This window comes from Miniopterus schreibersii (assembly GCF_964146895.1).
Source record: "Miniopterus schreibersii genome assembly, chromosome: 14".
In the NCBI taxonomy this organism is placed as follows: domain Eukaryota; kingdom Metazoa; phylum Chordata; class Mammalia; order Chiroptera; family Miniopteridae; genus Miniopterus; species Miniopterus schreibersii.
In genome coordinates, this window is record NC_138114.1 from 31,506,881 (window position 1) to 31,529,874 (window position 22,994).

A 22,994-nucleotide genomic window follows, 5' to 3' on the forward strand; every position below is an offset into this window, starting at 1 on the left:
CGCCGGAGCCGGAAGTTAGCGGCTCCCGCTAGGATTGTCCGTCCGCGGGCCGCCCCGCACCATGCTCCGCGGCGCCCGCTGCCTGCTCGGGGTGCCCGCAGCACCCTCCGCGGTCCTGGCGGTGGCTCTGCTCTCGTCGCTCTCGCGCTGCTCCCTCCCGGAGCCGCAGGACGTTGTGGTCTCGGCGCTCAGCCCCTACTTCGGCACCAAAACTCGCTACGAGGATGCCAACCCCGGGCTGCTGCGGGACCCCGAGGCGCCGCAGCGGGACCCGGAGCTGCTGGAGGAGACCTGCACCCCGGTGCAGCTGGTCGCCCTCATCCGCCACGGCACCCGCTACCCTACAGCCAAGCAGATCCGCAAGTTGCGGCAGCTGCACGGGCTGCTGGAGGCCCACGGGCCCGGGGCTGACCGGTCCGACGCCGCCGGCGGCCGACGCCTCGGGGCCGCGCTGGCCGCCTGGCCGCTGTGGTACGCGGACTGGATGGACGGGCAGCTGGTAGAGAAGGGGCGGCAGGACATGCGACAGCTGGCGCTGCGCCTGGCCTCCCTTTTCCCGGCGCTCTTCAGCCGCGAGAACTACGGGCGCCTGCAGCTCGTCACCAGCTCCAAGCACCGCTGCGTGGAGAGCGGCGCCGCCTTCCTGAAGGGGCTGTGGCAGCACTACCACCCGGGGGTGCCGCCGCCCGAAGTTGCAGGTGACCGCCCGGGCCGCCGGGCCACCCCCTGCCTCGCTCCTCTTCCCACCCCCGCCCCAAATCCTCCCCCAGACCCCGGACTTCCCCAGTCCGAGCCTCTCGCTTCCCTCTCGTCCCCGTCTCTCGAACCCCCGTCCCTTAGCGTGGTCTGGACTTGGCAGTCTCCCTTCTCATGCATACATTTATTTGTTCACCAGGTATGATATGGTGCCTTCAGCGTGCAGGGCTTTGTAGTAGACGTTGGGGATTCAATAGCAAAAGAGGCAGACAAGGGCTGTTTTTGATCATCCACTCCCAAACCGAATTGCCCCGAGCTACACAGCCTCCCTTTCCTCCCTCCCTGACTGCTGCTTCGACGGTGGGGCACACTTTAAATACAATACAATAATAATCTAGGTCTTTCTTCCTCACGCTTTGCTTCCCATACTATTTGGATTTTTTTTTTTTTTTTAACTTACCATTTTTTCAAATGTTGATTCTAGACCTACCCCCTGTTTTAGGTACTCTCAAATTTACTGCTCTGCTTTTTTCTGTTTTGTTTTTATATGTTCTGTAGCTGCGGTCCATGGCCACGCGCAGTGGTGTACTAATTTATTCCAACACTTATTCTTTTGCAGAATTTGAGATATCGTGTATTGGGGCCCTTTAATTTAAAGGTGGGGTAGCTGAGCCCAAGAATATGCCTTGTGGACCAGAACCAGGTTCAGAATCCCAGGTCCTCTGTTTCCGAGGAATGGTGCTTTTTTCCCCTCAGAAAATGTTTAATAGACATAGTTAATACTAATAGCAAACACTTAATGCCTGCTATGTGCCAGACATGCTTTACATTTATTTCACTAAATTCTTACAACAGCTCTCTGAGGTTGATAGTATTTTCCCCTATCTAACAGAAGAGGAAATTGAGAAACAAACACTAAGTAATTTGTCTGATTTCATATAGCTAAGTATGGACCCAGGAAATCTGATTTAGAGCTTGTCTCTTAACCATTACACTATACAGCTTCTTTTTGTCTTTAACTTAAGGGTAAGAATAAAAAACACTTTGGTGCCAGAGAGATGATCGAGCGTTAATACTTTCTTGATCAGTTTTAAGGTCAGAGTTGAAGTGAGGCATCATTTAGTTTCAATGCCCAAGTGAAAAATGAAGTAGACTAGTTTCTCATTTTTCCACTAGCATCCTTTCTTAAGCAGTTCAACTATCTGCGAGGCTTCTTCCATGGATTGTGTGTCATGTTATTGCTCTGTGGGTAATTCAGTTGGCTGACTTGGAATTAGTCACTTGTTGAATTGTGCTTTTGAGTTATAGCTGGGTTTTTCCTATTAATACGAGTGGAAATTCCCCACAAATCTGTTAAATTAACTGAATGATGAAACTGGAATATACTTTAGTACAGCGCAGTATATACAAGGTGGGGCAAGAGTAGGTTTACAGTTGTTCGTATGGAAAATAATACAATAGTTAATAAATAATACAAGAATAAACTCTTTTGTGTACTCACAACTGTAAACCTCTTTTGCCCCGCCTTATATAGTGTATACCAAAAAGGGACCATTGGACCTCCTAGGTGGCATTGTGGGGATTGGCATTGGCCTTGAAGTACAAAGCCAGTGGTCAGAATAGTTAAAAATAAGCCCACCCCGCACCATATTCAGTCTCAGATGGAACACCTTTGCCTAGCTTCTTCGCTATTATCTAGAGACAATGTTTTGCCTGTTGTGTACATCTGGGCTTTTGAGGGAGAACACAATTAGATTTCATATTCTTACAGAAACAACAATGCCTTTGTTTCTGTTTAAAGAGCAGCAGTAATTATATAATAGCAAGGATGAAGTATCCAGACCCGTTTGGGAAATTGTATTTTGAGGCCACAAAAAGATGACAGAGATCACTTATTTTCTTAGTTAAAATGCTTTCTTAAGAACTATAATCCAATTTGCAATTAAAGTGGGCAGAATTATTCATTTCAGGATCTCCTGAAATGGATACATACATATGTGTGTGTGTGTGTGTGTGTATATATATAATTTTTCCCCCCCACATGCACATCTAAAGCAAAACAGTATAACTAGATTTAATTTTCTCATTTTATATACGGAAATAGTATACTTGGTGTTCTTTTCATGATAAGTTATTGGAGAAATGATGATTGAAATTTATGTGTTTTGAATATGACTCTGAAAAAACTTAAAAGGTACCCCAGTGGTTGAAGCATGATTATGAATGCTTTCCTAATACATATTTGTTGCCAAATTGGGGAAATAATACAACTTATTAAATTCTAAATGGTAAATTCTCTGGGAGCTTCAGTCCAAAAACAAACCAAATCAGAAACACTTAGCATAGTGAAAAATGAGAGCATTAATGTATTTTGTGCTGTTGTTAGTTTTTGCTCCAGAGTCTTTTGTAAAGTAAACTGAGTTGAGAAAGTTAATTGAGAAAATAAAGTACTCTATTTAGACTTTTTCTTAGAGTAGAAAAACAGATTCTATTTGTTGAATTATTTCTAACCTTGTAATGAGAAATTTTGCTAAATTTTAGTTTGTTTTTCAAGTTTTCTGTGCCTGACAGAAACAGTACTTAACACATTTTTGTATGTTTTATGACTTTTGTGGCTAATTATTTTTGCTTTCTTTAAGAAAGCATTCATTTCAATTATCTTTGTTTTATTGTGTAGTATTGCTATAACAGATTTTATTTTATCTTTGATATTCTCTGCCTCTTTAATCTTTTCTAGTATGTACTCTCATGAACAACTATTACAAATGGGGAATAGTTTTGCCCTGTGTCTTAAGTAATGTGTGCCTATTTCAAACATGATTAAACAGGTTTTTAGTGTTCCTTTTCACATTTGAAACAAAATTTTTAATAATTTGAAATTGTCACTTATGTCTTTTCAGACATGGAGTTTGGACTTCCAAGAATTAATGATAAACTAATGAGGTTCTTTGATCATTGTGACAAGTTTTTAACTGAAGTGGAAAGGAATGATACGGCTCTTTATCATGTAGAAGCCTTCAAAACTGGACCAGAAATGCAGAACATTTTAAAAAAAGTTGCAGCTACTTTGCAAGTGCCAGTCAACAATTTAAATGCAGGTAATGTGCCTGTTATCTTTCATTTGAATTCTGAAATAGTTTAAATGGTTTTGAACTCTGAAAATGAAAAAAATATGGAAGCATAAAACTATTCCTTTTAAAGGCTCACAGTTGATTTTACAGAAAGAAAATAATATGTTCTAGGTCAAGAAAATTGTACACCTTATGCTTTCTACTTTTAGATTCAAATTCTTTGAGTTTTATGTAAATCGGTGTATAAGATTCTTGCTCTATTCTGGAACTTTTTTGAGGGCAGAGGTATATAAAGCTTCAAATCTCAGCATTATGTATAAAACAAAAATTATCTTTTCTGTGTTATCTTCTCATAAAGTGACACAAATGGAGAATCACAAATTTTGCTTTGGAAGCAGTTCAGAAGTACATGTTAATGTTTTGAAAGGGATATATTTTAGAAAGTGAAAGGCAAAGTAGTGTGATTTTTTTTTTTTGGTTTTTTTTTTTTTTGAGGCTTTAAACTTAGATATCCTGAGAAAATGAGCAGTCATGTCTGTCATAAGGTATTGCAGTGGAGATGGGTTGACTGCAATTTATCATGCAACTTAGGACACTTTTGAGGGTGAAAGCGACATTATTAATAATTATGCTGGGAAAGCAGGTGGAAAACCAAGGCATATGGTCACCTAGAAATGGGAAGTTAAGAAAAATAATAAGCCCAGATGGGCATGGCTCAGCGGTTGAGCGTTGACCTAGGATCCAGGCGATCAGGGTTCGATTCCCGGTCAGGGCACATGCCCAGGTTGTGGGCTGCAGCAGATCAATGACTCTCATCGTTGATGTTTCTATCTCTCTCTCCCTCTCCTTTCCTCTCTCTGAAGTCAATAAAGATATATTTAAATTTAAAAAAATAATAATAATAAGATTTTTTTGTTTTCTGGGAATTTATAACGCATAGAGCAAGTGTTGACAAATATGCATGCAAAGATTGTGTATTTCATTATATTGTGAATAAATTTCCAAAGAATAGAAATAGGAGATGTTGAGGGGGAAATGTAGACTGGAATCTGTCAGTCATGGAGCCTGAAAGCTTTAAATCAGGGGTGGGAAACCTTTTCTCTGCCAAGGGCCATTTGGATATTTATCATTCGCAGGCCATACAAAATTATCAACTTAAAAATTGGCAATGAAAAAAGCTCCTAGACTTAACTGAATTTCAAGTCCTGCATGCAGTTGCCTTGGCAGTGCCAGACCAAATGATTTCTAAGGCGGTATACAGATGTTCTCCACCCCTGTTTTAAAGGATCAAAAAAGTGAAAATGCCTAGACTAGACTAGCATTTAAAATTGAATTTTTTCGCTTTCCCCAAACTGGTTGTACATTGGAGTCACCTTGCCAAGCTTTAAAAATTATTTTATTAGGAAATAACTCAAGCATATAAATAAAAATAAAGGCTAATATAATGAATATTGGTATACCCACAGCTTATTTTTATCAAATTTTAACATTGTGTTTCAGTTAGTTGCTTTAAATATATTGAGATCGTTTGGTCCCTCTGCAGGATCTCATTGCTCTCCTTTTCTCCCCAGAGGTAGCCATTTGTTATGAATTGAGTATTTAAATCATTCTATGCCATTTTTTTTTCTTTTAAAGATTTTTAAATTGACTTTTAAGAGAGAGTGGAAGGAAGAGGGAGAGGGGGAGAGAGAGACATCAATTGGCTTCCTGCTGTGTGCCCCCTACTGGGGATCAAGTCAGCAACCCTGACTCAGAATGGAACCGTCAAGCTTTTGATGCGCAGGACAACACCCAACTGAGTGACGCCAGCCAGGGTGCCATGCCAGTTTTTATATTTATGTTTATATTTCTATACAGAAATGTGATATTTTGCATATTTTTAAACATGTAAAAATGGTATCAGTGATACCAGTCTGAGGTTTTATTTGAATTCAACTATGTATTTTTTTGTTCAATGTGTGTAATTTTAGTATTGATTTTAAATTTATGTACAGATTTGATAACTATACCAGTATCTACTCATTATTCTGTTAGTGGGCATTTAGATTGTTGAAGAAGGCTGTTTTAAAAACTATTTTCAGTCTCTAAATGAATAATGATTATTTGTGTTTTAATGATGGAGTAATTGAGAGCAACTTCTTTTTGAAGGCAATATAACCATAGTGGTTAAAATTATGGGTTCTGGAATCAGACTGTTTGTATTTGAACCTTTACTCTTGATTAATTCTGTGTTCATTGGCAAGTTTCTTAACATCTCTCTCAAAGTTTCTTTCTCTGTAAAATAAGTATAGGTGCCTTGTAGGATTATTGCAAGGATTATATAAGATTAATTTATGCAAAGCATTAGCATAGTACCTGGCACACAGTAACTGCTCAAATATATTTTAGTTATTTAAATACTTTTTTTTTTACAGAGAGGTAATACCGTATGTATTTTCTGTAACTTATTTTTACTTAGCAATAGGTCTCATTCTTTTAAGTTCTATGTTGTTTCATAGTATGTATGCTTTAATTTCAAGGTCAATGCTAATTAAAAACTTGAATAAAATACTTAACCCATCCTCAATTTTTATTGGTGGGAGGGGCTGGAACTATTCTAGTCCAAATTCTTTTTAATTTCATTTGGCTAAAATTTATACCTCCTCATGGTTTCTCCTGACAGTTCAGTTCCACCCCTTTGGATTCTACAGAGTAAGTCTTAAGCCAGGAAGAAACTGAATAGTCTCCTCTCCACACTAACGTTATCCAGTTTTTTCAGCTGTGCTGCACATGGCATTCTATAGATATTTAGCCTTTGGAAAATTGTTGAAAGTAGTAACCCACAAATTTTACCTTTTTCCCCCCCCAGATTTGATTCAGGTAGCTTTTTTCACCTGTTCATTTGACCTGGCAATTAAAGGTGTTAAATCGCCTTGGTGTGATGTTTTTGACACAGATGATGCAAAGGTTAGTATTAATTTTGCAGTGTCTTTGCTTTTTTTGCATGATTTGTTATTGTTGTTGTTACTTGAAGTAGCTTCAACCTTTTGGTGCACCGGATGACGCCCAACAACTGAGCCACACTGGCCAGGGCTACAATGTATAATTTTGAATTGCATAGTATTCCATAGTATGTGTATACTATGGTTTAGTTAACTCTCTACCTATTAATGATATTTAGGTATTTTCAGGAATAGTTTTGACTGCTGTAAGACATTGTATGTTCTCCCTTGTGTTCCTCTCTGAATATTACTTTATTAGAAATGGAATTAAATGGGCCTTAGAGATATATGTTTTTATGGATTTTGCCAATTTGCCCTTTGAATATCTACAACAATACCCATTCCTTTCAGCAGCACCAATTTTCCATATCCTTGGTCTACTTTTATTCCTTTTGTTTTTGCCAAACTGATACATGAACCAAAGTAACTCATTTTCTGTCTGGTTTCTACCTTCCTAAAATTCTTAAAAATTCCTGATCTACTGTTGGCATCTTTGTGTACTGTAATGAATATTCTTCCATGTATATCTTTTCTTTTTTTGTATGTCTTTGCTATTGTCTTAATATACTTTTAGAAGAAAGGGGATATGAGCACATACATGTCTTGAATAACGTACTGTACTGAACTGTTATGGATGCTGGAATTCTGGCTGTACTAACTTGCTTTTGCATGCTGTCCTCTACATTTCCACAATTTAAATTTGTGTATCAGCATATATATCTGTAGTCATGGATCTTTGGGTCCAATTAGTAAGTACTTGAAATGGCAAATGGAAATTAGGGAATCTGTTACATGAATAAAAATGTAATAACAATGATTTTTGAAATTTTTATTTTTAGGTATTAGAATATTTAAATGATCTGAAACAATACTGGAAAAGAGGATATGGGTATACCATTAATAGTCGTTCCAGCTGCATCCTGTTTCAGGATATCTTTCAGCAGTTGGACAAAGCAGTTGATCAGACAAAGAGGTAAAAACTTAAAAAAAAATTTTTTTTAATCCTTACCCTAGGACATGTTTATTGATTTTAGAGAGAGGGAAAGAGAGAGAAACATTGGTTGCCTCTTGCATGCGCCCCTGTTGTACCGAACCTGTCACCTTTCTGTGTCCAGCCAGCTGAGCCACACTGGTCAGGGCATGATGTATATTCTGAGTGCCCAGGTAAGCTTCTGAAAAATGTTTTTTTATGGGTGTTTTTATAAAATAGATTTTGCTTGTTTATTTAAAAATATTTTAATATAATAATTATACTTACAAAAGTATTTGATGGCTTATATAAGTAATAAAGCGTATAAACCCCCTGTTGAACCCAAGAACTACAACAATATTAATAATTTGCACTTTTTAGTTATTTATTCCTATCCCCTGTAATTACTGTTCTGATTTAGTGTGTATCATTTTTTTGCCTCTTTAATTTTTTTCTAATATTTTTTAATTGATTTTAGAGAGAGAGGAAGGGAGAGAGAGAGAAACATCAGTGAGAGAGAACCACCATCAATCGGCTGCCTCCTGCATGCCCCCTACTGGGCATGGAGCCCACAACCCAGTCATGTGCCCTGACCTGGAATTGAACTGGTGATGGGTTGATGCTCACCCACTAAACCACACTGGCCAAGCTCTTTGCCTCTTTAAAAATAGTTTTTCTTATGAATGTATGTGTGCCCAAACAATAAGTTTAGTTTTGCTTAGAGTCATATGCTTATTGTCTTCTGGGGCTCATATTTTTCTCTCCTCAACATTACATTTATAATATTCATCATGTTGTTGCATATACTAGTGTACAGTACTCAGTAATATGCAATATTTAGTAAATAAATACTACAGTTTATACCATCTTCTCATGTCAGTGGGCATTTGGGTAGTTTCTGGTTTTTACTATTACAAATTGTGTAATTATACATGGCTTCTGGTATAAATTACAAAATGTTTTACTTTTAAATGACAGGTTGTGTGTTTTTTTGTTTTTTTAAAATATATCTTTATTGATTTCAGAGAGAGGAAAGGAGAGAGAGGGAGAGAGATAGAAACATCAATGATGAGAGAGTCATTGATCAAGCCCGCAACTGGGCATGTGCCCTGACCGGGAATCGAGCCCTGATCGCCTGTATCCTAGGTCGACACTCAACCCCTGAGCCACACCCGGCCAGGCTAAATGACAGTTTCTTAATGAAAAGCCTTTTTTAACATTCATACTTCCCAAGGTTTTTAAAAAAAACTTTTAATATTTTGAACATTTGATAGAATCTAAACCCCATTTTGACAAATGTGATTCCATGAAAGCTTATATACATTTACAGTTGGAGACAAAAGTCAAGCTGTAAAGCTTGAACCAGAAAGACTGAAGATGGTGTACTTGATTTGTGTTTGCAGTATTGAGTTTTATATACGTGTGTGTGTGTGTGTGTAAAGAGAGAGGACTTTTTTGTGTGTCGATATGACTAGTTTATGGAATTTTCTTGGGTTTGATGGGAGTTAGGGAAGAGAACCAAATTATTTAGTTTTCTGCTACCACTTTTGGGGGGGAAATAGTCAAGGTAAGTTCTGTTTTTGAGATAGTCATTAACTTCTTTTCAGTTTAGTTTTATGAATGGTTTAAAACTCTTAGACTTAATGAGATAACAGGTCTTTGTCCCATTGCTGGATGTGAAATGTGGCAAATTTAAAATTGTGTCAGAAAGGTTCTTAATTAACTTCTGCAAGGTTTGCACTTAAAATTTGATACCAGACTTAAAGCTTAAGTAAGAAGTTTATTACTGGTGCTTTAAAATAAGTGTATTTGTGTACGCTGAAAACTACAAGACATAACACAGAGAAATTAAAGATGACCCAAATAAATGCAGAGATATACTGTCATCATGGATTGGACAACTCAGATTGATCATCTTTTGACCAAGTACAATGTCTGTCTCCTTCCAGTATGTCTCTGTAGAACTTGAGAAGCTTATTCTAAAATTGATACAGAAATGCCAACGACCTAGAAGAGCTAAAGCAATTTTGAAAAAGAAGAACAAAAGGACTTATAAATATCTGACTTCAAAACTTATTATAAAACTGTAGCCATAGACAAATAGATCAGTGAACTAGAATAAAGTCAAGAAATAAACTCGTAAGGCAATTTTTGACAAAGATATCAATGTAAGTGCATTGGAGAAAAGGATATTCTTTTCAGCAAATGGTGCCGAAACAATTGGATATCTATATGTTAGAAAATGACCCTTGACCTTTTGGTGCATGGGACAGCGCTCAACCAACTTAGCCACATGGGTCAGGACTAGAATAATATTTTAATAGAGTATTTTTTCAGGTCTATCAGAACATTAACCTTTTTCTTCATCACTCTTAAAATCTTTTTTTGTGTTTAGATTTAGAGTTTATAAGTGAGTATGTTTATATATGTGTATATATCAGCAATATTTTGTCATTAATGTTGTCTGAGGAAATATTTTTCACTTAATTCTAGAGTCCCCAGGCTACTTTTCTCTATCTCCACCCTACATTGAGATTATACAAATACACAGGTTATCTTTTTATATTAACATTAAATCAGAGATTATTCTTCAGTATTTCTGAATATTTTTCAACAGAATTTTAACAACATGATTTTACTTCACAGAAAAATTGAAGATTGCAAATAGTGTTAATTAACAAGTATCAGCATTTTTGTTCAATATAACTTGACTCTTACTAGGTTCTTGACTTTTGTTTTCCTTCTTAAACCATCATTACAGTGATGGAATTAAAGTTGAAACCAGTATATTTGCTATTTAACCAGCTACTATTATTTAAGCAGTTATAATTAGAAAAGCAGAATGAATTTAATAAAGAAATGAGATATATCTGGATTTTATTTTTCTGTTTCCTTCCTCATTATCTCTGTCAATATTTTTTTATCCTGCTTTTTCAAAGTAAGTTGTATATTCTGGAATATAATTGCTTGCCTCATGAGATCTTCTGTTTTGTGAGGGATAGTCTCAGACACCAAAACTAATTGCTATAAATATTTGTTATTGTCATTAAGTAACTTTCATTATCCTTTTTCTACCTTTTCATTGACTCTCAAATCTCTGGTATTTTTAGATTTCACTGAATAAAGGTTTTCACTTTTTAAGGTTGTGTAGTTCCATATTTTAACATAAGATGGCAGCATTGAAATAAATTATAGAATAGCTATTTTGGTTAATTAGCCCATTATAAAGGGAGAGCTTTGTCTTTTAAAGTTCTTAGAAACGCATGCAGATTCTAAGCCCTCAGAACCTATTCTTGCTTGTCTTTTTGCTAGCTTTCTGCAGTCAGTGTCCCATGGAGATTTAACTCAGTGTACCAGGAGTCTCTTTTAGTGCTAGTTATTGAAAGATACTAGCTAAATCAGGTAAAAAGTAATATCAGTATAAAAGTAATGTAATGCAGATTCAAATGTCCAGCTGCCTTCTGAAAAGATACTTTTTGACTCTCAGTGGACCGTAGGTCTATATGATACCTGGCCCTTGCTTATTTCAGTGCCTAAGAACAGATGTGTGATAGAGTTGGTGCTCAGTGTGTATTGAAGGAATACCCACAATCCTTTTTCTTCAGTATTCCCTGTTTTAGTTAGTGCCACCATCCTCCTCCCAGGCATCCAAGCCACAAACCTCTGCATTGTTTTTTACTCTCTCCCCCTCATCTTCTACATCTACTCATAATATTGTGATTTTTTTGTTTGGCTTCCAGTTTTATATCAATTCCTTCCACTCTCTTCACTCCCCCCCCCCACTAATATTGTTATTGGTAGAAGTGGGAGGGTCCACATCTCCATCTGTTGCTAGTGGGAACAGGTTTCTTTGCAGTATCCCCAAAACGAAGGAATTTTCTGAGACTCACACGGGAGGATGAGATATTGTAGAAAGCTCTATATCTGTGGAATAAAACCTGACTTTCCAAGGTTTTATTTCCCTCAGTCCCATCAAGGAAGAAATCCCATTTTGCCTTGAGCAGGGCTAAAATCAAAGCCAGTGTCCAGAATTTCTGTTCCCTTTTTACATACTTCAGTCCAGCATCAGGCTAGCTTAGCTTGTGCTCCCAACTGCAGTCCATTAGTCCATTGTGTGTAGGGTCCACATGGCCATGGGCCATACAGGTGGATGCAAGGAAGCAGGTAAACGAGAGCCCCATGAGCCAATGCAAGGAAGCAGGTACTAGAGAGCCCCATGAGCTGAGAACCAAGAGCAACAAGAGAGAGAATTCCTTTGTTTAGGGGATTATGTCTTCCCAATTTTCATGGGCTTGCATTGGCTCCACCCATTTTGGCAAATCCATGATTCCCCAGGCTTGACTGACAGGCAGGTACCTTCCCTAGTTACCCCAACTTCACTGTGCATGCATCTGTCTCCCCTTTCATAGACCTCTTCCCCCAGTGATCTTCAGGGAATGGGCTGATGGTTCCCTGAGGAGTCCAAAGTTGAAGCTTCCTGGTGAAGCTGCCCAAATGGCTATTGTTATAATGTCTGGCCTCCCTTTGCTCCTTTCCTGTTATTAATAACTAGCTAGTTACAACAGTATCACTACCACCTCAATTTATACAAGCTAATATCTTCTTTCTCCTAGATTTTAGCACCTGCCTCCTAAGTGTTTTCCTGATTTCAGTGCTACTTCCATTTCACTCCAACACAGCTTATGCAGGCAATAAAGGGTATACAAAAGATGAATATGTTTGAATTGTTGTCTCAGGGAACTCATGTCTAGTTTGGAGGATATTTGGAAAACAGCACTTAAAAAAGTGCTGAAGGAGAATGAGTTGGAACTGTGGAGTTTGGTAAAGGCTTTATGGGAGGGAGGAGCCTTTGAGATTGGTTACTGAAGACTTCTTTCACTAACCTCAGCATATCAACTCTTAATACTTGTTTTAATTTTTTTTAAAAACAGCTTTATTGGGTATAGTTGATTTAAACAGCACATATTTAAAGTATACAATTTGATGAGCTTTTATATATGTATATATCCATGAAATTGTAACCACAATTAAGATAAAGAAGTATCTATCACATGCAAAAATTTCTTTGTAATCTATTCTCCAACCCCCATTCCAACCCTGCGCAACCACTGATCTGCTTTCTGACACTATAATTTATATTTTCTACAATTTTATATAATGGGATGATGTAATATGTACGTCTTTTTGGTTTGGTTTCTTTCACTTAGCTTGATGTTATGAGATTTATCCATGTTGTTGTGGCTATCAGTCATTCATTCCTTTTTAAGGCTGAGTAGTATTCCTTCTATGGATACGCCACAGTTTGTTTCTCCACTCTCCTTATGATGGACATTTGGGTTGTTTCCAGTGTGAGGCTATTACAAATAAAGCTGCTGTGGACATTTGTGGTCTTTTTATGGACATATGCATATCATGAGTCTTGGATAATAACCTAGAGAGCTGGAATAGCTGAGCCATATGTAGGTTAGTATATGTTTAACTTTTTAAGAAACTGCCAAACTCTTCCCACCGGTGTATGAGAGTTCCGATACTCTTCATCCTTGCCAACACTTGGTATAGCACGTCTTTTTTATTTTAACCATTATAATGGGTGTTTAATGGTAAGTCATTTGGTTTTAGTTTGCATTTCCCTAAAAACTAGTCATACTGAGCATCTTTTCATAAGTTTATTTACCATGTGTGTGTTTACGTTGGTGAAGTTTTTGTTCAAATCTTTTGCCATTTTTTAATTGGGTGGTTTATAATCTTGTTGTAAAAGTCCTTTATATTATTCTAGGTACAAGTCCTTTGTAATATTTACACTTTACAAATATATTCTAGTTTGTGGTTTGCTATTTTGTTTTTGTAATAATGTCTTTTATGGGCTGATTTTGAGACAATTCCTCCTGAGCATCTATTTGGTACTTGATATATTTTGAGGTTTTCCTAGTTTGGCTTGTGGGGACACAAACTGTTCCTGGCCCTATGTTAGCTTTGGGAATTTTTTCAGCTGTTCTTTTTTAATGTTTTTTTTTTCCCTGGGTAGGGATAGTTTTTGCACATGCATGTGCTAATCAGTTCTAGCTAAAAACTTGAGGGGAGTCCCTAGAGGTCTTTCTTCTCTGGTACTCTATTTTGTGAATTCCAGCCAGTCTGGCCTCGCCTCCCTAAATCCTCAGTCCTATCTCTTCTACTTAGGAAAATCGCCTTGCTCTGTTTGGGCTCCCCTTCCTTGTGCTGCAGCCTGGAAACTCCAGGCAGTAATTTGAGACAGTTATTGGGGTTCACCTCATTTGCCTTCCTTCACTCTGACTATTGTTGAATGTCTGAAATCTGCTGTTTCATATATTTTGTCTGGCTTTATAGTAGTTCAAAGCAAGGAGGTAAATCTGGTCCCTGTTATTTCATCTTGAATTGAAGCAGAAATTATTTTTCTCTGTGTTTGCTTGAGAGAGAAAAATGTATGTTGGAGTCATTTTAGTTCTACACTTGTGTTAAGCTGTCAAACAGATGCTTCTCCTGATGCCTCATTGGAGCTGATATTTCAATCAGATATATAAGAAGATAAAAAAAATTTTTTTCCTGGTAATTTTCTTCCCAAAGCCTCTCATATCTCTGGCAGTTCATGTTGCTTATTTGTGCACTTACATAAGTATGGAGATTATATGGATCATGTTTAAAAACACAGTTTGCTTAACATTAGTTGAATATGAAACAAGAATTAAGAGCTTAGAAAGATCTAAGCTGAGTACATTTAGGGGAAAGCATGCAGTTATTGTTTGTTTTTCTGGGAGAGCTTTGTGAATGACTTGAAGTACTTTGGGGAGGGTATTTTATCTGCTTTGAGCATACACATATATAGCCATTATTTAACAACAGAATTTTAGACTTCAAATTAAAATTTATTTTTAATTGAAGATTTAATAAAATCTCCTTACCAACTTACATAAGTAAAAGAAGGCTGTAATTTGGAGAACTGCATTCTTATCTTGCTAGATAACATTAGACAATTCACTTGTCTTTTTCCCTTGTTTCTAAAATGAGAGGGTTTGACGAGATCTCAACCCTAAAACATTGGTTCCAACTGTGTGTTTCTTTATATACATTCATATAGATTATTCATTTGTTTTCTTATATTTGTGTTAAGACTTTACATTTTTGAGGTTCTTTTGTTTTTTAAAGCTAAAATACACCTCTTTTAAAGTGGTTTGGTCACTTCTCAGAAAATGTGACACTAATGCATTTTTATCAGAGGGAGAGCAGAGTTAAAGGTGTCCTGTTTCTTGCCTTTGTATTCCTTGTTCTTTGAGAGATTATTCTGCTAAGAGTTTTAAAGAAAAAATAATCATTACAAGTGGGGGATATTGGTTAATTTGAGAAATGTAACCAGTAGAAGTCCATATTTATTGATGGATCAAAATATGGAGTCAGAATACAGAAGAAACAAAGATTCAAGAAAATAGGAAAGTTCAAAGTAAGTTATAGAATATCTGATTTATTCTTAATTTGATGTTAATGTAAATTTAATTAATCTATTTAGACTTTTTAAATATAGGACTCATTAGGATAAAATTATTAGAATTATCTGAAATACATGTGATGCAGGAGATATCAGCCACAACCAATGTGGGACATAGTTGTAGGTGTACTGTTCCTCAGGGTGCCAGATTGTAATATAATGTATAGCACAGGATGTAGAGACTCTGAATTCCCAAAACTATATTCAAGTTTTTATGGGTATGTTTTTCTCTGGGATGAAGTCACATTCCTTTAGTTGAATTCTCAAATGGTTTTATGTCCCCCAATGTTAAAAACTACATTTGCAGTGGGTATTGACTATGCCTCATTATTGATTGACTTGGCAGCTCCTCCTTGAAATATATTTGCATCTTTCTGCCAGTAGACTGCATTCTTTTATTAAAGATAAAAAAACTCAGGCCTTTCTCTTACGGCATCCTGAACCTCATAACTCTGTTTACTGACTGGTCGTGACAACGCCACTTGGGGCCATAGATAGAATGGAATGTAGCAATCTAATGCTCTTGGCAACCTTCTGACAAAATTATGTGCAGTGACCTTATGTTAGGAATGAAATAAACTGGCCTTTTTTACGTTCTTTCCCTTTTTGCCCTCTCATATATTCTCTTCTCTCTCATCTCATCTCCACCCCCTTCCCACTCGCACATGCTCCCTTACTTCCTCATTCAGACGTATGCACACTCTTACCTCTTAGCTGTGACCAGTATTTTGGGCTTAATCATAAAACAGCTTTGCTTTTTTTTTTTTTTTAATTGATTTTAGGGAGAGAGAGCGAAACATTGATTGGCTGCCTCCCAAAAGCACTCTGACCGGGGATTGAACCTGCAATCTGGGCATGTGCCCTGACGAGGAATCGAACTGGTGACCTTTGGTGTATGGATCGTTGCTCAACCAATTGAGCCACACCAGCCAGGGCAGAACAGCTTTGCTTTAAAGAAGCTTAGGAATGAAACTCAGAATAGTACTCATGCCATCCTTGGGGATTGAGTGTAGTATTCAAGAACAAGCTGGGGATTAGGTTCTTTCAAATAGTAATTTGGCTTGTACTAATTGGAGTAAATCAGAGCCTGACAGTTGTGTAACACTTCTAAGATTTACTCTCTTTTGTGAGACAAAGCAAAGAATAGTGTGTTCCTGCAATGGAACCAACTCACTTAACAGAAAATGCTGATTTACTTTACAGAAACCTGGCACATACTTTTAATGGCCTCTGATGAAAATTGGACCAGAAATAAATACTCTTGTGTATTTGTTTTGACATCTTTAGAGTTATAAAAACAAACAAACCCTACTGTATTTGCAGCCATGCACAAACTCTACAACTCTTTAGCCCCCACTAATTGAAGGTATACAAGTCCCATTTTTGGTGTTTGGATATAATTTAGAATAGAAATATCTTTTCCATTTAACACTTAATGCTACTTTGTAAAGAAAAATTGAAATGTGAGTAAGTCATCTAAAAGGACAAATAGTTATGAGCATGAGCAGGTATCTAAGAGGGATTATATTGATTCTTTGGAATAAAAATACCCTCTTTTTTGTCACATATATTCCCATGGCAGTAGTATGTGTGGTTTTTGTTTTGTTTTTTTTTTAATTCTTCTTTAGATCAGTTTTAGGTTTATAGCAAAACTGAGCAGAAAGTAGAGAGAGTTCCCATAAACTCCTTTGCCCCCCCTCCCCCACTATTGACATTCTACACCACGTGGTACATTTGTTATAACTGATAACCCTACATCGAAACATCACTATCACCAGAGTCCATTAGGGTTCATTCATCTTGGTGGTGTTCATTCTCTGGGTTTGGACAAATGTATAACGACATGTATGTAGTATCACAGAATAGTTTCACTGCCCTAAAAATCCTCTGATCTTTGCCTAGTCATCCTTTCCTCCCCCCAACCCATGGCAACCACTGATCTTTTTACTGTCTTCATAGTTTTGCCTTTTTCAGGATGTCATATAGTTGGAATCATACAATGTGTGGCCTTTTCAGATTGGCTTTTTTCACTTAGTAATATGCATTTAAGTTTCCTCCATGTCTTTCCATGGCTCGATAGCTCATTTCTTTTTAGCACTGATATTATTTCATTGTCTGGGTGTACCAACATTTATTTACCCATTCACCTACTGAAGGACATCTTGGTTGCTTCTAAGTTTTGACAATTATGAAAAAAGCTTTTATAAACATCCATGTTTAGGTTTTTATGTAGACATAAGTTTAATTCATTTGCATAAATACCAAGGAGTGCAATTGCTGGATCGTGTAGTGAGTATGTTTAGTTTGTAAGAAACCACCAAACGGACTTGCACAGTGGCTGTATCATTTTGTATTCATACCAGCAGTGACTGAGTGAAATCCTCTTGTCAGCACTCGGTGTTGTCAGTTTTCTGGCTTTTGATATGTAGTGGTATCTTGTTTTAATTTGCAGTTCTCTAATGACATATGATGTGGAGACCTTTTCATTTAATTACTTGCCATCTGTGTATCTTTGGTGAGCTTTCCAAGTCTTTTGGCCATTTTTTAATTGTTTCTTATTGTTGAGTCTTAAGAGTTCTTTGTATATTTTAGATAACAGTCCTTTGTCATATGTGTCTTTTGCAAATACTTTCTCACAGCTTGTGACTTGTCTTCTCATTCTCTTGACATTGACCTTAGCAGAAGAGAGGTTTTAATTTTAATGAAGATAAGCTTATCAATTACTTCTTTCATGAATCGTGCCTTTGGTGTTATGTCTAAAAGTCATTGCCGCACCCCAGGGTTATCTAGGTTTTCTCCTTTATCTTCTAGGAGATTTATTGTATTGAGTTTTACATTTAGGCCTATGATCCTTTTTAGGTCTGCGTCTAAATTCATTGTTTTTGCATGTGTAGTTTAGTGTTCTGGCACCACTTGTTGAAAAGACTATCTTCGCTCCATTGCTCCTGTATTGTCCTTGTTCCTTTGCCATAATTATGAGTTAGATGTTTTACTCCTACTTTCTTAAGGAGCCTTGAAGAAGATTGCCTTATCATGTATATTTTAGTTTTAACACTTGAACCACTAAGGATTACTAAGTTGAATTTCAATTTGTAAAATAGAATAGTGAAGGGGATTAAGGGGGGAAATTGGGGGACATCTGTAATACTGTCAACAATAAAAAATAAAATAAAATAAAATAAAATAGTGAAGAAAAACAGCTATGTTTGAGACAGGTGATTTATAGTCTGAGCTATTGTTTAATGGCAGTACATTTGCGTTAATGCAAAAAGTACTTAACCTTCTTTTAGGTCTTGTAATTTATTTAAAAGTATGTTAAATTCTGCTTCTTACCCTTAAAACCCAACCTAGACATTCAGTGAGCGCTAAATTTTTTTCTTGAAATGCAAAAATCAAAAAGAAAGAAATTTTAAATTGTATAAAACATTGATTTTTAGGGTGATTCCTGGCTTTGAAGTTACTGCCTCATGGCTAGAGGGCTTAAACTGTAAACCAGTATTTTTACTACTTGTTTTTCTTTAACTTGTATCACTATTAAATTGCATTATATTTATATCATGGCAGTAGTATTAGCTTTGACTTGCGTATACTCAAATGTATAAAGGGGTTCTGCAAGTAATGAAACATCCTGTTAGACAACGTGCGGTGACATATGTCCTTTGTAACAGGTTTATGCCCTCTCTGGAGGGTAACCCTCATTCCTGTTTTGCTGATTATTGCCTTACTGGAATATATATTGCCAGATCTCTCAGTTTTTCAAGAGGAGCCAAAAATCTGGGCTTTTAAGAATCTGAAATCTCCCAGTTTTTAAATACTGATAAATAATGCAAAATTGAAAAACATATATGCAGGTCAAAGCAAATATAGCTGTGGTCTGAATGGTACTGCTTTGTAACTTCAGACCTAAGGGGATGCTTCTTGGAAATAAATATAAGATTTTAGGTGCTTTAGATTACCTAATTAATGTATACCAGTTAAGAAGAGAGGCTTACAAACACCTGTTGATGAGAAAGTTGTATACTTCCTCTAAATGTAGATATTATGTTCTATGACATGAATACATATACATATTTTTTCTCGATTTCTCATTTAAGGTCTCAGCCAGTTTCCTCTCCAGTCATCCTTCAGTTTGGACATGCAGAGACCCTTCTTCCACTGCTTTCTCTCATGGGCTACTTCAAAGACAAAGAGCCCCTAACAGCTTACAATTACAAGGAACAAATGCATCGGAAGTTCCGAAGTGGTCACATTGTTCCATATGCCTCAAACCTAATATTTGTGCTTTACCATTGTAAAAATGCTAAGACTCCAAAAGAAGAATTCCGAGTGCAGATATTATTGAATGAAAAGGTGTTACCGTTGGCTCACTCACAAGAAACTGTTTCTTTGTACGATGATCTGAAGAACCACTACAAGGACATCCTTCAGAATTGCCATACCAGTGAAGAATGTCAGTTACCAAAGGTGAACAACACATCTGATGAGCTATGAGTAATGAGGACATTTTTAATGCATCAGGAACCTATAGGGAGTGATCACACGCTTGGATTAGATGGGCAATCCCTGGTTTCAGAAAGCTTTCACATTACTTGGTTATTTCTGTCTTTTCATAGAAAAACATTGAGTTTCTTTTTGAGCCTGGACATAAATGTATAAGAAACAGTTCTTCACTGGAGCAGCTCTCTTAAGGGGGAAAAAAATCTATTCAGATAAATAGCTGGCACTGCAAATGTTTACAGAAGTTAAATTCTTCCTATTTATATAAGAAATCTCACACTGAGAATATGTTTTCAAAATAATGCTTGAAAATGCTGGAATAACAAAATATGCCAGTTGGGTGATCCATAACTTGACTGAACTAAGTCTAGGAACTTTACCAGTTGCGCTGCAATTCTCTCTTTTTTTTCTCAAGTAGCACAGTTCTAGTATTATCTTCCTTAATCAGAAATATTGTGATACATTGGGAGTATCATTTTGGAAAAAAGCTAACATCTCTCTGAAAATTTGAAACAATATTAAGAAACAGTCTGATTTAAAAGGACACTTTCAGTGAAGACAAAAAAAATGTAATAAATATTTTTGTTAGTAGTATTTATAAAGTATTTCAACACTTTTTCAATAATTCCTTTTAGAGTCCTGCTAAGTGTCCTGCAAGGCCCTTCTTTAATTATTATCATACTTGTTTTATATAAATAACAGTGGAAGGACAAAGAGGACCATTAACAATGTCAGATGGGTAGAATCAGACTTTCTTCAATCCATTGCTTAGCAGTTTTTAGCATTCTCTCACTTTGCTTCTGTGTTTATATTTTGCTATTATGTGATATATCTTTTGGTTTAATTTCTTTTTCATTCTTTTTTGTTTTTTAAATAAAGACTTTATCCTGGTTGGCTTAGTTGCACAGACATGAACCCATTTAAAAAAATAGTTCTGAGTTCTGTCAAATACCATGAAAGTATTTGCTATAGTAATAAACAGAATTCTTGGTCTTTTCTACTCTTTGTGTTGATAAACAATCAGTAATTGATGGTAAAAGATTGGAATTTTAAGCAGCTTTGACTAAGTCAGGCAATATAAAGCAATTCTCATTGCAATATTTTCAAATAAATTTTAACTTCTTAAAAAATGGAAATCCATTTTATTAAAAATCTAAGAAGTATCACAAGTATCTAAGAAGTATATATTGAAATTATAAAAGAAGATGTGTAGATCATTAATCTTCAAATGAGTAATGTTCTTAAAGGAGATGATCAGGTGGTAAATCCTGTTGGTTGATCAATATACTTCTGATTGTTCCTGCAAAAAGGTCTGGTGGTTACTTTTTTAAAAAACTTGTAAACAGGTAGACAAGAGAATAATATAATGAACATTTATGGCAATTGCCCTGTTTTACCAAAATTAATATTAACAATATTTGATTTAGATCTAAATAAGAACAACTGAGGACTTTTATATGCCTCCCTGATGCTATTGCCCTTTCTCCCTGACTGGAGGTAACCACCAGCATAAAATCCAGTAATCACCATTCCACTGCATGCTTCACCCTGGGAACGTCTAGTATTATTGTGGGAGTTTTAGAATATTCTATAAAAGGGCATACTGTGCATATCATTCTTGAATGAGTGACGTATTTTAGCTGCTGTATTAGTTTTTTAAGACTTCTTGATCCCTGTCATTTGTCACAAATTAATGCCATCAATTCACCAGTACCTGTTGAGTACTTTTTATGTACAAACACTAGACTCAGTCTGTGGGCATATAAAGTTGAATGAACCTCGTTCTTTCAAGAGGGTTCTCTTAAATTTACTTGGTGTCTGACACAATAAATAATTTTGATTCGTAATTTTTTTATAGAATATTAAAGTTACAGTTGTTTAATTTCATTGTTAAATGCAACCATGTTGTCATCTTTGTAGTCATTGGTATGTAAAATATTTCAGGGTGGAGGGTTAAGTGTGGTCCATTTTTGCTAATATTGCAGAGGTAGTGATGTTACTCTGGTGCTATTATTCCCATTTTGGAAATGCCTAAAACAGGAATGTCACGATGAAAACTAAAGATCTTAGCTAGGACAGGATATATAAAAAGTTGAACATCAAAAAGTAATCTTTAATAAGAGTTCATTCACAATTGGTGACCAAGTTATTCATTTAAGCCAAAGTTTAATCACTTCAGCCAGATATTTTAATTGATTAATAAATAGCCTGTAGACATTAGCCATTTTTCTGTCTAATCTACAATTTGATGTGTGCAGTGTATTGTACTTACTGGTTTTTATAATCATCATTTTGAAGTTTCTGCTCTCCAGCACATAATCATTCACTTGATACTGTTTTTCTATATAATCTTGATCTTAATTTTAACACTGAAAACAAGACTCAATTTGTAAAGAAAAAAGAGCTTGGTTTTTTCCCAGGCATAATCAACTTTTATATCTTTACTTGAGTGCTTTCCTTTTGTAAACTGTAGAACCGATGCAGGCCCTTAAATTTTTAAAAGTTACAAGCAACCAAACCAGGATATATCAAAGTATAAATTTTTGGATTATATTTCTCTAAGATGGCATTTCATGTGGTTCATTAATTATCTTTGGAATTTGGACTGTCTTCTGCCAAAATGTAAGCTGAAAATAAATATTTGCTTTGTCATATAATTTGCCTATATCTAACTCTTCTGAACTTCACAGATCACTTCATTCTCTCCTCATCAGTCTTTTTCTCTTAATCATTTTAGGCAGCTCAGTTCACTTTTAAGCACCTTCACATTAATCTATTAAGCTATTTTTAATTGGTGTGTTTATGTGTAATAGTATTTTTGAGAAAACTTCACAGCAAGAAAAAAAAAGGTTATTCTTCTAGTTAAAAGATTTGTAATTTGAGCTTAATACCCGACAATTTAGGAGGAGGTTAACTTTTGAAACTTTGTTTCACTATTATTAAGTAATACATTTTAAGGTAGGATTCTTAATTTTTATTTCTAAAACTAATTCATAATTCAATATCTCCTCTGTACTATTCCCAGATTTTAAACCATTATTTAGACCCAAGCAGTTCACGTTCACACTTTTGTTTGTTGTACTGGGAGAGCAGTATTTGTTCATTAAAATGTTAAATGAAATAGAACTAGTATAACGAGAAAGTTTTATTAGAATATTTATTTTACATTATTTCTGAACTGGCTAAAATGAAAAATTAAGTTGGGATGACACTCTAGATAATCTCTCCGCTTTTTTCATTATTCTCCCGGCCTTGATTCTGATCCATTAACAATTTGGGTG

At 36.1% G+C, this 22,994-nt stretch overlaps 1 protein-coding gene across 2 annotated transcripts; it reads left to right on the top strand.

The window, feature by feature from the left end:
• The first annotated feature begins 4 nt into the window (after positions 1-4).
• MINPP1 (multiple inositol-polyphosphate phosphatase 1) lies at positions 5-21,600 on the top strand. Of its 2 annotated transcripts, XM_081157611.1 has the most exons (5): positions 5-698; positions 3,597-3,794; positions 6,616-6,713; positions 7,588-7,721; positions 19,311-21,600. In XM_081157611.1, the coding sequence occupies exons 1-5, from the start codon at positions 62-64 to the stop codon at positions 19,705-19,707; spliced, it is 1,464 nt and encodes a 487-aa protein (XP_081013737.1). In that variant the 5' UTR covers positions 5-61; the 3' UTR covers positions 19,708-21,600. The 2 variants fall into 2 exon arrangements, with proteins under 2 accessions (XP_081013737.1, XP_081013738.1); XM_081157612.1 differs by lacking the exons at positions 6,616-6,713; positions 7,588-7,721 and having other exon boundaries at positions 31-698.
• The last annotated feature ends 1,394 nt before the right edge of the window (positions 21,601-22,994 follow it).

Excerpts from the sequence above, each read along its gene's own strand:
- MINPP1 (XM_081157611.1), top strand. The coding sequence starts at position 62 with ATGCTCCGCGGCGCCCGCTGCCTGCTCGGGGTGCCCGCAGCACCCTCC. Across the intron at positions 3,795-6,615 it reads AGTCAACAATTTAAATGCAG|ATTTGATTCAGGTAGCTTTT; the intron begins GTAATGTGCCTG and ends TTCCCCCCCCAG. Across the intron at positions 6,714-7,587 it reads TTGACACAGATGATGCAAAG|GTATTAGAATATTTAAATGA; the intron begins GTTAGTATTAAT and ends TTTTATTTTTAG.